The 14,517-nt window shown below is 39.3% G+C and overlaps 1 protein-coding gene across 1 annotated transcript; it reads left to right on the top strand.

Moving 5' to 3' along the window:
• The first annotated feature begins 1,485 nt into the window (after positions 1-1,485).
• IL18RAP (interleukin 18 receptor accessory protein) lies at positions 1,486-14,316 on the top strand. The gene is made up of 10 exons (XM_053936567.1): positions 1,486-1,609; positions 2,646-2,913; positions 3,043-3,217; positions 4,480-4,654; positions 6,367-6,435; positions 6,594-6,714; positions 8,463-8,617; positions 9,491-9,628; positions 13,151-13,321; positions 13,949-14,316. The coding sequence occupies exons 1-10, from the start codon at positions 1,486-1,488 to the stop codon at positions 14,314-14,316; spliced, it is 1,764 nt and encodes a 587-aa protein (XP_053792542.1).
• Positions 14,317-14,517: the final 201 nt, after the last annotated feature.

Here is a 14,517-nt window from a genome sequence, read left to right as displayed (position 1 = left end):
GTTCTCCCCTCTACACAGAACAGCTGCCTGGAAAAGTGCAGTGTGGGAGTTCTCATCACCTCTCTCTCTAGCTCAGTGTGCACTGGATGCTCAGTTGATGCTAACCAGTATGAGTAGTGTCTGATTTGCATGAGGTGCCAACAGACAAGGGACTAGCCTTTGCCCGACCTCTCTGCTTTTCCCTTGGGCTGACTCAGTGCCTCTCTGGCAGCACTGCAAATGCAGAGTCACTCTGTGGCCAAAGGAAAGGAAAAAAAAATCCCTCGAGGGCTCTGTTGCACAATGCACAGCTGTGCAAATGGAACAGCAGCAAAGTACTTTGCTCCTGAACCAGGCACTGTGCCTTTACTCCTGGAGCAGACACTGCAGATGTGTCAGTCACAGGCATTGGGTATGTCCTTACTAAATACCCAGATTAAGCCATGGCTGTTGAATATGCACACTGGGCAGCCTGTGGATGAGAAGGCTATGGGATGCAGATCAGACTTCTTAGTAGAAGAGGGAAAACATAACAATATGGTTTGGGGTTTCACCTTGTACAGGGTACTGTCATATGGGAGTCTGGATGCATCTGAGTGCTTTGTGAACCTGCTCCAAATCCCCTGGGTGTTCCCAGTCTCAGTTTACAGAGGGCAGACCACACAGCTGGTCCCTCATGCTGGTATGGGTGTTACCCTTCTCAGCAGAGCTCTGCCACAGCTGTTCAAGCAGTGCAGCACAGCATTGTAGTACAAAAGTAAGGCCTGATGCTGTACACACAGGCACACCACGGGGGAGGAGAAGAGGTTTTAGGTTGCTCTGCTGGCCCTAGTAGACATCCTAAGTATGCCCATTTTGGCTGGTAACAAAGCCCAGTAGGAGCACGACTCTTGGGTGAAAGAGAGAACCAAAGACATGTGCCCATGCAGGACATGCTTTGAGGGCTTTACTTCTGCGTGGTTCTCCAGTCACATGGGCTCAATGGCATTTGCAGCTGCAACACATCTTCAGATTTGGTTCAATCCCAAAGGAATCCAATCTGGCCTGTTGACCTTCAAGCTGCAACAGCACTCCATGGATTTTTGGTGCCATTTATGCCTGTCTCAGTCTGTTGCTGATAGGCATCATTAGCTGAAGGCTGATGATATTTGGTATCTTACCTCTCATCTTAGAGAACATGCTCCTATCAAAGGAGGAAGGATCTGCATTTCCACTCCAGAGGTGGAGTTCTGCATTGTTGTAGGTATGACTTGGAAATTAATCTCTAAGCAATTCTATGCAAGGTGTATTTAGAGAGACTGTTGCATATTCTTGAGTATTATCCATTCTGCATTTCAGTGAAATACTGTGAGTAGGGAAAGTGCTGCAAACCTCATTTTTAAAAAACACAATATGCAGAAAATAATGTTTGCAAAGTTTTACAGAGGTACACAATGAAATATGCTATTTTATTGGACTCTTATTTACAAAAAAACCACCCTTTTTTCCTCTTTTACAGAAAGCAAAATGATTCTTAAAGAAAATGTCTCTGAATATCAGCCAAAATTGACAAAGAAAATAATGCTCACTTTGTGCTGGATGTTAACACTATTTGTCAGTGGGGTAGAAGTTAGAGAGATTAATTTGCCAGGTAAGAATCTGCTCCAGTGATATTTGGTGTTTGTGGTGCTTTCTGAAAACTTAGAAAAGGAGATCTTCATTTTTCCTTGCTTTTGCACATGTCCATGCTTGTGTCAGACAAATAGCCTTTCTGCAAGCTTCTGAAGTATACAAGCTACCCTAAATTTGACTCAAAAATCAGTTCCCCAATGAAAAGGATAAATGTAAAGGAGAGTCTCTGAGGCCTAAATGAAACAAATTAATTGCCTCTGTGACTTAGGTCTCCAGTATCTGGTCTAATGAGGCAGGGACTGGGGACAAGGAAGACAAAAGCAGAAAGAGAGTGATTTATCAAAGCCTTCCACACACACAATATATCTAGAGGAGCTTGATCCAATTTAGTGCACAGAGAGAAAATGAAACTGTAAAGAGTTTCCCAGGTGGGCAGGTGAGGAACAGATTTCATTACCTCCCTTCTGCTGGGGTGAAATCCTGCCATACCTTCAAAGGTCACAACAGCCTAACTGGCAGGATGGGCATTAGGATGGCTGACCACATCTTTCAGAATAAAAAAAATTGTGTAATTTTAGAGACAGTTGCTGAAACATAGGAGGGTAAATATTTAAAAGCAGTGAGACAATAATGTTTGTTAATCATACCTTAAATAGGGCATGTGGTGGGCAGGTTCTGCTTCCTCAGGCTTAAGTCAGTCCCTTCTCCATTAATATGGTGAGATCAAGAAAAGCTGCATCTGCTTTTCTACAGAGTTGAGGTAACAGGTTAGCACGCATGCAAAAGTCTACACATCACAAAAACTCTTCACATAAAGCTTCTGAAAAAAGGCCTAAGAAACCTTTGGAACCTTTGAATAAATTTTCAAGAACACTAGCAAATTACATATTTAAGAAAACCTATTTTTTATTAGTCCATGCGCTGATCACATAAAGAAATATTCAACACAAGAAAGGTAAGATTCTATTTTTGTTCCTAATTTTTATTTTTATTTTTTTCACCATGACTCTGTATTTTTTCAGATGGTACTGATATCTTACTGTCCTGCTTTTCAGGATGTTCCCATGTTGAACCTCAAATATGGTATCGTGCAATTGATGGTGAGGAGTTTGTTCTACAATGTGCTTTACCAGATAGAGATGCTACCAACATTTATAACAACTCACTTCAAAGTCAACATAAGGTGAAATGGTTCTGGCATGAGAAAGATAAAGAGACACTGAAGGACATCAAGGAAAGCTCAAACCTGACTTTCCAGGGGGATGCACTTTGGTTTAAACCAATAAGGGACAGTGCTTCTGGAGTGTACATCTGTAGGATATGGTAAGTAATGGAGCAAAAAAGTAATGGAATAATGGAGTAAAGGAGCAAAAGGTTTCTATTTCTATAGGAGAATTATTGGTTTGGTTTGTGCATTAAGTGTTTAACTTTTTTTTTTTTTTCATCATTCAGGGGAAAGATTCCATGTGTCAAAATTGTTTTGGATGTTCAAACAAAGGCGGCAGCAAAATGTTCAGGTTATGACACAAATATTCTATATCTGCTTGCTGGCAATGGGAATTCAATAACCTGTCCTGGGACAAAGTGTTACAGCCACATAAAAAAGACAGATGTGAAATGGTACAAGGTAAGAGTCAGTCTATTGAGTACTGGAAACCGCTGAGTGGAGGTGGAGCTTCAGGTCTAGTTAATGTCCATGTGCCATAGTTCTTGAACTCTTCTTTGGCAGGCAATGGCAAAGAAATTAAATCCAAAAGTAGAATCTTGGACTGATATATACCAAGTATTTAAGGAAGAGTTTTGAAGAAATTTGCCACTCCCAGAACATTATTATATGAAACAGAAGCCAAGAAATGCTTGCTTTTCAGCTAAGAAATTGAAGAAATTGAGAATTAAAATAGGCTTTTTACAAAACTGACATGATTGAAATGCAACATTTTAAGATTTGTTTTGACATTTCAAATTTTGAAAATATTCAATATACCAAAGAAAAACTGGCTTTGTTAGACACAAATTATGTTTTAAATTAAACACTGTTCCACTGAACCACTACTGACTTAGTGTTTGTAAGGATGGTAATATAGTATCCAAATCTGTATAAACAAGCAAAGGAAAATTACTAAAATTTGCAACTGTGCATTTTCCTGCCTGGTATTACTTACATTATTTTATTCTATCAAGTAGAATTATGACCTAGTCAAAGTTGCTTTAAAATTTGCTTTAAAATTTTTGCATTTGCTTTAAAATTTTAAATGAAGTTTATCTTTACCTACATCTTGAACTGAAACGCACTGAAGTTAAGGAGCGTCTTCACATTTGCGTTACTGGATTTTTTCAGGAGCTTGATTTAAGGAAAATTCTTGCTGGTTTTGGTGGAATATGAATATAATAAGCTAAAAAATAGGGGCGCTTTTCAAAAATAGATCATTTTCATGCTTCTAAAAATAGTGACAGTGTTCTCCACCTCAGACCATCCAAACTCATAGTTTACTTCTCATAAAATAACTTGAAAATGTTTTCAAAATTATTTCTTTACAAAAGAAAAAATACCTAGTCCATCAAAAAAGCGGTCCTTTTAATTAAACTCCTATTACTAAGTTGCTCTTAGTAATCGGAGTTTAATTTAGATTAGCTTTGTGATTCCATATTTTTGCATCAACCATAAATTTTAAATAATTTTTTTTAAATCAAGGTTTTTCACATATTTTTTAATATAACTGAAAATGTCCTCAGGCTCCTAATACATCCCTTTTTGGGCTTCAGTGGAAAAACTTTAGTTTAGCCCTTCTGCCATGAAAATCCTGTCCAAATATATTAAAATATAATTTAGTAACAGCAACAACAGCAAGAAAAAAAATCCCTTTAATTCTTAGACATTCTTTTCATTAGGATGGTCATCAGATAAAATACAGGAAAAGCAGACCAAGCCTAAAGCTTAAGCAGAATGAAATCTACTTGAATCCAACCTATGACAAAGATGCTGGGATATATGTGTGTGATTACACTCTGTCTGACAACATTATCAAGTGGACAGTGAGAACAGCAGTAACAGTAGAAGTCACTGGTGAGTAATATAATAACCCAGAATAAAATACCTGAAGTAAAGTATGTTTTCTTTATTATGTTTATTTCTGTCTTTTGTTCAGGCTCTTGTTCTGAAAAACCCATAAATTGAATTAGCTACAAGATCATTCAAATCCTCTTCCAAGTATTCTGAGGACATCTTGGGACACCAGCTAGAACATCCAATAGTAATAGCACTATGTCCTGTAGAAAAGTATAAATCTGTTCTATATCCTGAACTGTATGGTGCAGTACAGCTGTTTCTGTATGAAAACAGCACAGGACTATTCCTCAGCATCCTGGTGGAAGGTAGGCCACTCTGTGAAAAGGAGATCAAGATTTAGGGGAGCAAAAGAAATGTGTCAAGTGAGGCAACCTGGTTCTATGGCCTAGTGAAGAAACACTCCTTTGAAACGTCATGGATATTTTATAATGAGGGTATTTTCTGAAATAGGTGATCCTTCTTTCCCCAGGTGTTTTAAGAATTTGGTTATAAGAGTTCAAGGGAAAAATGTATCCATCCCATCAGGACAGGAAACCATGTCTTACCAACCTGTGAGAACTCTGTGTGGTGGCTTAAAATACCTCTTGCTCTTTCACACTTCCTTCTGACTTTATTCCTACAAATTTTCCAGGCAGGCTTGGACTAGCTCTGTTTTTATTCTGATCCAACTGTATTTGAGCTAACACATTGTTCTTCTCAGTTCCTTTCCCTCACTTTCTAGAGCAGTCAGAAAAACACTTAAAAGGCACCATATGCATCCTACTCTATAACCTTGCAGACTGAGGTGAGACCCTCTTGCAGTGGAGCTCTTCCATGTGAGGGGAAGAGAAGGGACAGGCACTGATCTCTTCTGTGGTGACCAGTGACAGGACCTCAGGGAATGGCCTGAAGTTGTGTCAGGAGAGGTTTAGGATGGATATTAGAAAAAGGTTTTTTGCCCAGAGGGTGGTTGGGCACTGGAACAGGCTCCCCAGGGAAGAGGTCACAGCACCAAGCCTGACAGAATTCAAGGAGTGTTTGAGCAACACTCTCAGGCACAGGGTGTGACTCTTGGGGATGGTTCTGTGCAGGGCTGGATGCTGAACTTGATCCTGTGGGTCCCTTCCAACTCAGCTTATTCTGTGATTCTGTGATATATTTCTCTGCTGTGACCCAGTAAAAAAAAAAAAAACAAAAAAAAAAAAACAAAAACAAAAAACAAAAAAAAACAACAGAACAAAAAGGTGATATGTGGCATCATTTCCTGCAGTATGTGACTTTCCTAGAACATCAGAGATGTGGGTTTTATTGTACAACCCGTGGGTGTCATTATCTGTGCCCTGTGGCAGCCTGAGTTTTGAAAACAACATGGCTATTTTGGTACAAGTATCTGTGCTTGTGAATGGGGCATGAAAAGAGGTTTGGCAGGGAACTGGTATGAGGATTGCACCCTTCAGGGGGTTTTGCAAAGGGGGGTTCCTAGTTTTTTAATCCTAAATAATTTAAAGTGCAGACTAGTTGCTGAGCTTCTCAGCTCATGTAAGAGGACAGTGCCTCAGTGTAAATGAGATAGCAGGTGTTTGAGTAGCTATGCAAGTTTTGTTGTCCTCCTCTTGGACTCAGGTGTCTAAATTCCACCTAAATCTTGAAAAATTAAATTTTAAGTTATTTTCTTTGGTTTTCTGCACTGCCAATAACTTTATACTTAATGATATTCTTGTTAATTTCAGCAAAAAACACTATTCATCCACCAAACCTTTTGTATCCCAGTGGTGTTGTGATCCTCGAAGTAGAAGTTGGTAAGTTTTAATTCCTCCTCTAGAAGCAAATGAAAATATTTAAATGAGGTTTTGATAAATGATGACAGATCTTGATAAAGCAAACCAGCTTTGCTTTCTAGGCTATTTAAGAGAATAATATTCTGCAGGCATGGTTTTTCTGTGTTTATTTTTTCCAGGCAAGCCACTTGAATTGGAATGTCGTGTACAGTTTGGGTTTGAAACAGTTTCTCCGATGAGGGTAATGTGGAAAACAAACGATGAAGAGAATGTAAATGAGAAATTGAATCAGGAAACAATGTGAGAACCTCCTCCCCCATCTCCCTTAGTAATCTGGTTACTACCACCACAAGCAACTGTAAAAGTCCTATAGCAACTTTACTGAATACATTTTATTGAAAAAAACTTTAGAAGGCTCTTTACTTTCACCTAGTAATGCATATGTCCACAAGGAAGTGACAGGCATGTGACCTTCACATACAGAAGCACATATTGATGGCCATAAAATCAAGAACTCAAACTCTGCATAATCTTAGCTCTTAAAACTTTAGCTCATAGACGGTTTCAACATGAAGGGTTCCTGCTTGCCTGTCCCTGCATCAGTTGTTTTCAAGTGTTCTTGTTTTCAAGTGTTCTTGAAAGCACAGTCTCTGTTGTGCCTCGTTTGCAATTCAGACAATCTGCCTTTGGAAGCTGTCTCTGAGTGGGGAATGAATCAGATCAGCAAAACAGTACTGTGGACATTGAAGGGAGTTTGTGTGTCTCAGACATCGGGGTGTTACAGACCAGGTCTGAGGGCTTGCAGCACTGAGTTTCAGAACACTGAATTTTGGGACTCCTCCCTGGTGAGAATTATCCAGACCCTGCAGAGAAGAATCATGCAGGGCAAAGGTTTCCTGTGAGCTGGGGACAACCCCTATAGTCATTACACTTCCCTTTCCTTCCTGTTTTCATTCACTTATGCAGTGTTCAACTTGGGCAAGCAACAAAATAGAGGCAACACAGGCAAGTCTGTCTTTCACCACACAGCCCTGAGTCAACTTTATAGGTGAACTGCGGGAAGCAAAGGCCCTGGTGTCACTGCTAAAATCAAGTTCATAATAGGAGTCATATGGGAAAAAATAAGAATTATGATATCCCACACACTCATGAGATAGACTGGAAATTTTCCTAACTTTAGAATGTTTAGATTTGGAATATTCTTGTTAACAAGTTTTTAGCTGTTTTTGTGGGTAGAGTTTCTGTTTATTTTTTAAAATACAGACAAGTGAAACATCCCCAACAGACTTTGGTTGAATCCTTGCCTATGCTCACTCCTACATATCTTGAGGTAGCAGAGGCAGATCCATGGACTACTGTCATTTTGCAGAGGCATGATGTTAGACGACTTTTGGGATGACCCAGAGATGCTTATGCTTGTGGCTTTCAAAGGGGAATGCTGAAACTCAGAAACCCTGGGTATTCTGGAATGATTGCAGATACAGATCTGTTTCCCGTATCCTTCACTCAACCCTGAAGGGATTCCTCAGTCACCTCTTCATTTCCTATACTTCTGTCCCTTATTTCTGTCTTATTCTCTTTGCCTATCATGTCCTTGGGCTTTTTACCCCTGTGCAAGAGGCTGAGCTGCTCAGTCTTTTGCCCAGCTAGTTCTCTGTTGGGGTTCCTTTTTGAAGTTTTATTTCTCTTCATTTCTTCCATGTTAATATTTTACATCTTAGAAAACCACGAGTAATCTTATAGAAGTAAAGGAGACTATATATTTAAAACTAGGCAAGTGGTAAATATTTTGCTGAGTAGCTGAATTAAGGAAAAACCTTTCAGTCTTCAGGCTCATCAAAGAATTTTCTTATGATGCTAGTTAGTATTTTCTTACCATGTATAAACCAAGAGAAGGTTCCAAACCAGAATATTGCATTACTATTAAAAGTTCAAGATGAATGTTAAGAAGTTGCAAGCTCCTCTGCTTTTGTAAGACATTTTGTGTGTAAGTCTATTGAATGAACAGCAAAGGTATCATGCAAATACACATTTTTTTTTCTCTCTAGTGTCTATCCAAAAGGTTTGAAGGGGCACACACTTCTTCACATTGCAACTTTGAAAGAAGTTACTGAAAAGGACCTCAGAAGCAATTTCACATGCTTTGCTGAGAATTCAGTGGGGAATGCCACTGCTGTGATCCAGCTGAAAAGAAAGAAGAGAGGTAAAGCTATCACCTGGAGACTATTTACCCCTGAAGAATAATTTTAATTTACTCTGCTGCTACTAATTAATTCCCATTGACACTGGCTTTTAGCCAGCAGCAGAAGTTTCTTGAACCTGAGTGGGGAAAGTCTGATTTGTCAGATGTCTTGAAAGCCACAGTATTTTGAGGATTCCTCAGATGAACAGGGCTATCTGGGGACTTACTGCAGGCAGGTGAGCCAAGTAGAAGTTAGAGAGTAACTGGAAGGAAAAAGAGGAGAGTGTAATCTCTGAACATTAATAGGCAACCTACTAAACTGAAGCAGAGAGGCTGCTGAAAGCAACAGTATTCCCTGATTTTCATAGGATATTTCTGTTTTTTTTCCCCAGTCATTAGAGTGCATGTTTCTGAGAAGTTACCATGACTGATATGATTGTGGCAGCCTTTCAAGGCCCAAACCAAAATCAGTGTGGAAATTAAAGTGTTAAACTGCAGTTCACAGTGGAGGTTCATCACTGGAGTGCAACAGGAAGCTGCCAGAAGGACACTGTGTGCAGCTGTGTCTGTTCTGATGTAGCTTTTCCATCTCAGGTGATGGCTATTTTCAGCATTGCTGAGTGTACCAGAAACTATTTTCTCTGTGCACTCTGTCATAGATTGGTTTTTCATATCACCAAAGAGATGCCATGCAAAAAAGGTCACTGATGGTAGACTGAAATTCTGTGTTAAGGTTTGTGGCTACGTGAGATCTTGACTTCCCTAGATTTTGCCAGAGGGACAAGAAAAAAGATTTTGTATGATGGTTTCTCCCCATTTCTGGACTGAATTTTTATCTAAGTGTCAATATTATTTTGGAAACTCGAATTATGATAGACTCTTTTCTTTCTGCAGTGTTGTTCTTATATGTACTATGCAGTGCCATTTCTACTCTATTTGCATTTGTTTTGTGCACTGCCTTTATTTACCAGCACTGGATTGAAATAGTGCTGATGTATCGAAGTCATCTGGTCCACAACAAAAGTACAGAAGGTAAGAAACCTTGTATAATATCAATTTGCTCCCATTTTTCTACTGCCTTTTCCCATGTGCAATAATCTGATATGAATTACTCATTTAGTTAAGTTTTTTTAATGAGCCTGTTCTTTTTGAGCCAATACAAAGTCTATTAAACCTTGCAAGATGCTCAGTTAATGCAGATGGAAAAAAGTCAGATAGTGTGAAAGAAATATCTAACACCAACAGAAACGTCAGTTAGATTTTAGCCTTAATTTATCCATAGAAGATTCGAGTAGGAAGTTGAATTTTGGCAGTCTATTTGCAGGGAATAATTTAGCATCTCCAACGTTTTGAAATCGTTCTCTGAAAAAAACATAGTAAAGGCATAAAAAGTAAAGGATTCCAGAGTCTATTGTATTTTTCACTTAAAGCCAAAAAGTTTCTCAGAAGAATAAACAAAAGAGAGAAATAAGATGATAAAGGCCACCAACTGGCAAATGAATGCTTGGGAAATATTCGTATTTCCTTTCTAAAATCTTTGGAAACCACTTGACATTTTGACCCAAGTGATTAACTTTTGATTTTTCAAGTCTCTGTAGTAGCACTGCCCCATCACCTCAGCTAAAACAGGCCCCTGAAATAGTAGACAGAGTAAAAATGTTATCAGGAATCACTACAACTACTTCAAAGAACTTAAGGTATGATTTTCTAAAACATGTTGAAAGAATTCTGATAGTTTGTGCCTGAGAAAATTTTTCTAAAAATTCTTGCATCTTGATGCAGTTTGAGATAGGGATGTCTGAGTCTGTTTTTATGTTTGTAAATGTATCTCATAGGTGAGTGTGAAACAACTGTATCTAGATACCTCTAAGTACATGCGCAATTGGAAAATTAAATGCCCTTCTGGAAAATATTTTTACAAGCACTAAAACATTTGGCAAAAGCAATTTCAGAAATCACTCAAAATTTCCCCTCTATCTGGTAACAAAGTGATTTAAGGACCTGTGGAAAGTCCCTTTAGAGCACATCCTGCATGTCAGCAGGACCTGCCAAGACCTGTGCACTGAATTTGAAGACACCATTGGGTTTCACCATGACAGCCCCTGTCCCCTGCCTGTCCCCTGCTTCTCAGGTACGTCGTGCACGCAGCTCCATTTGCAGCATGGGGGTATAGGGGGTGTGCAGACCAACCATGCATACCCAGAGAGTTTTCTGCCCAAGGAAAATGTGTTCTCACCCGCAGGATTATGTCCTTCTCACTTCATGGGTGCATGAAGTGCACCTGAGTTTTGAAAGGCCTTGCTCATAAAGCAGCAAAGCAGCAGTTATGACTTGATTTTGCTGTTTCTTCCATTCTATCATTTCTTCTCTTGTGTGCTTCTCAGCACAGAATCAGACAATTGAATAATCCTACAAGACTGGAAGGTACCCTGGGCACCTGCTCAAAGCAGAGCCAACCTAAGTTGTGCAGAACTCTATGGAGAGAGAAACCACAACCCCTCTGGGGTTAATAGGCCTCCTTAGCCAATTCAGATATATCTCAAAACTCCTGTCTTCTCCCACATGTATAAAGAAATAATGCAGGAGATTTGATACTAACATTTTTAGAACATGTATGCCATCACTTTGCTTAAGTCAGGTATTCTTTATTTCCTACACTTTCAGCATCTTAAATACAGTATCAAAAGTTCCTCAGCTTGTAATTTTCCTGTGCAAATATGTGAAAATATGGCCTAATGGTGCTTATTTTGTATTTATTTTTAACTTGCTATTGTAATAGTAATGTTATAAAGGCATGTGTTTGTTAGTGGTTGTGGTCTAATAAGACTGCAGTGACCTCTGTGGGTGAAATGAGGAATACCGGGCTTGTAGTGCAATTTATTGTTATTTAAAATCTGTTTTCAAGGGAGCTTCAATTTAGGGTATCAATGAATTGAAGTTCAGCGAAACCAATCTAGTGAACCTCTGGCCCACCTTTAATTCCCACATTAGTCCTGTGTGCCTGCTGCTGGTGATTCACTCTTGTGGGCTCAAATTGGCTCAGCTTGGCAGAAAAATAACTCAGTAAAAGACAGTGTGTAACCAGCAAACTGAATAATCTCCCACTATTATCACAAAAGCTTCCGCACCAGTAGAATTATGTGATTGAAAGTGTGTCCGGGAGCAGAGGGGAGGAGCAGAGGTGCAATATCTGTTGTCTGATCACATTCTTGGCTCCAGACCTGCACACCTCTGTTTTCTTTTGATGACACACCTTCTGTTATATGCTGGTTCTGAATTTAAGTGTTCAGCCCAAGCTCATCCATGTTAGTTTTCTGAATTTGCTTTACATACGGGCTCTTCTAGATCCTGTAGGAACTTGGTGACTCTAGCTTGTGTCTGTGGATAGAAATCAGGAGTTAACACCAAGGCATATGGGTCATGACACTCAGCACTTAGGTCTGAGACACTCAGCACTTAGGTCTCTGTGCTGGCTGTGGGTGTCTCAGGTCCCAAGCAGTGAAGGTGAAGGTGCAGTCAATATGGTGGAATCCAGAGAGCCTCTCAGCTCACCCTGCAGCAGCACCCTGCTCTACACAGGGGAATTTCTTTCTGGTTCCTATTCATTGTATTGTCATGTGGTACAATTCAGCTAATTGAACATAGGTGTCTGATGGTATTTGGGCTGCCTATGTCTTACCATTCCAAAACGCTTGAGTCTCCAATACTTCCCCTGTCAAATCTGGCAGTCTTAGGATAACTTAAATGCCTGAAGTAACTGGGAAAGTGAACTGGGTCCACTGTGCCTTTTGCTTTAACCAGAAATGATTTTGTTTTATATTCCTTCTCCCTCAAGTGTAGTTCAAAGTTTATTCAGCAGATATAATTTGTTTTTGCCTTGTAGTTAAGAATGCGCCTAACTCAGGACATTGGTACCAGAGTGATCAAAGCTAAGAAAAATTCTTTATCTATGTTTCATCTGCACTGTACAAATGTTCTTTTAAGGAGACTTAAAGTTCAATAACTGGTCAGTACTTGGTGTCTGAGCTGATATTTTGATCAGACTTACACTTTGCTCCTTAACAGAGAGACATAAGTCTCTCTGTTTACAAACATAACAGTGTATGAAAACAGCATATCTTTTGCAAGCAACTAATATTCAAGAACATTTTTCCTTTAAGCTTTATTATATTTTAAAATAAGATTGGCCATTGACAAGTTTCTTTTTATCAGCATTTGGGCAAATGAGAGAAAAGATTGGGAATCATTCACTACCACATAGCTTTTGCCTGGAAAGGACTAAATCTTTAAACTACCTTGCACTAAACATCTCTAGCTTGCTTGCTTGCTTTGGTAGCATATGTCTACAAAATTTGCAAGACAGTGAGACAGCAAGGTTGTCTTTGGTGACTGAATAGCTGTAATCCATGAATACGTCATAATTTTAGGTTTGTGTTTGCCTACTTAAACAGATATGAATGGAAGCAGGGCATTAAGAAAGAAGCTGAATGCTTCAGCCAGACTTGTTAATGTATATAATCATTTACTTATTATTTATTTATTCATGTATTTCAGATGGCAAGGAATTTGATGCATTTGTATCCTATGCAAAACTAAACTCTTCTGAAAGTGACTCTCCTTTACTTAGTGAGGAAAAATTTGCCCTGGAGCTTCTTCCAGATATGCTAGAAAATAAATATGGATACAAGCTATGTATTCTCGAAAGAGATATTCTTCCAGGAGGAGGTAAGTTCCCTGGGCATGGTAGAAAATCTTTCATTTTTTATAAAATTGTGTTTCACTTTAAAAACAAAAAACAACTTTATGCACCAGAGCGACAAATTGTATAATTAGGTAGTGGAATTTATGTTCAAATCTCGTAATGTTTTGATCTTTGTGTCTGGTCCCTGCGCCTGACACATACATACTTTGGAGTGAGGTCACTGTGAGCTACTAGGCTGAGACAAAGCTTCTTGTGCAAGAATTTCTTTGCAAGCAGAATCCTTTCCCTGGAAAGAAGACTTCAAATATTTCAGTAGTTACTTTCTGAGCAACTTTAGCCAGTGCTACCTCAGTAATTAGAAAGCCCTGTGGGAGAGATGAAGACAAGTCCAAGTGTCCCTTGAGACCCTGTTGAAGTGTGCTGAGGTCTCAGCTATGCTCTTCGCATCCTGAGCAGAAAGTTGTGTTCTTCAGTTGTGTAAGAACAGCCATGGTACCCTCTGATAGCAAACTCATTTCTAGGTGTTGTATGATTACTCAGCATTCCTATTCTTGCCTTTCCTTATTTCTGGGTTTTAGCTCTTGATAAAGGAACTGATAAGATAAAAACTCCTTTGCAGAATGCAGTAACTCTCACCATTTCCTCTCCAGCATACACAGATGAAGTTGTAACTGCTATTAAACAAAGCAGACGGGTAATAATTATTTTGAGCCCAGCCTATGTCAGTGGACCAAGCATCTTTGAACTGCAGGCAGCGGTGAACTGTGCATTGGAAGATAAAGGGATCAAACTGGTATTAATAAAGTTCCAGGATTTCAAAGAGCCAGAGGCTTTGCCTCCAGTAGTGAAGAAAGCACTTCGGATTTTACCAATCATTACCTGGAAGTCTTCCATTTCTGCTGCTCCACACAAGAAGTTCTGGAAATACATGCGTTACCACATGCCAATGAAAACTACTAAGAGGCTGGAAAATTTCAGCCTCAAGGGCTTCTCCCAGAGGTTATTCAGACTGGTATAGATATTTCACAGGGGGGTGACATCAGGCTCAGGAATGGTAACATGATTGTCAAAGACCTTTTCTGTATCATCTGACTGCTGTCAACTGTCACCACAGCCAGCAATAACTCCCTCTGAAACAGTCAGAAGGAATGAAGTGTGACAGTGCCCAGGAAAACTGCCACTGCACACAACTGTAAATGTGAGCCATCTTTCATAACTT

This window comes from Vidua chalybeata, chromosome 2 (genome assembly GCF_026979565.1).
Source record: "Vidua chalybeata isolate OUT-0048 chromosome 2, bVidCha1 merged haplotype, whole genome shotgun sequence".
NCBI classification, from domain to species: domain Eukaryota; kingdom Metazoa; phylum Chordata; class Aves; order Passeriformes; family Viduidae; genus Vidua; species Vidua chalybeata.
Note: the sequence above shows the minus strand (reverse complement) of the source record. Positions and strands in the feature narration are given on the sequence as shown.

Bases quoted from the DNA above. Each gene is read 5' to 3' on its own strand.
- IL18RAP (XM_053936567.1), top strand. From the start codon at position 1,486: ATGATTCTTAAAGAAAATGTCTCTGAATATCAGCCAAAATTGACAAAG. The intron at 6,436-6,593 runs GTAAGTTTTAAT...TATTTTTTCCAG, and splicing joins GATCCTCGAAGTAGAAGTTG to GCAAGCCACTTGAATTGGAA. The intron at 9,629-13,150 runs GTAAGAAACCTT...CATGTATTTCAG, and splicing joins CCACAACAAAAGTACAGAAG to ATGGCAAGGAATTTGATGCA.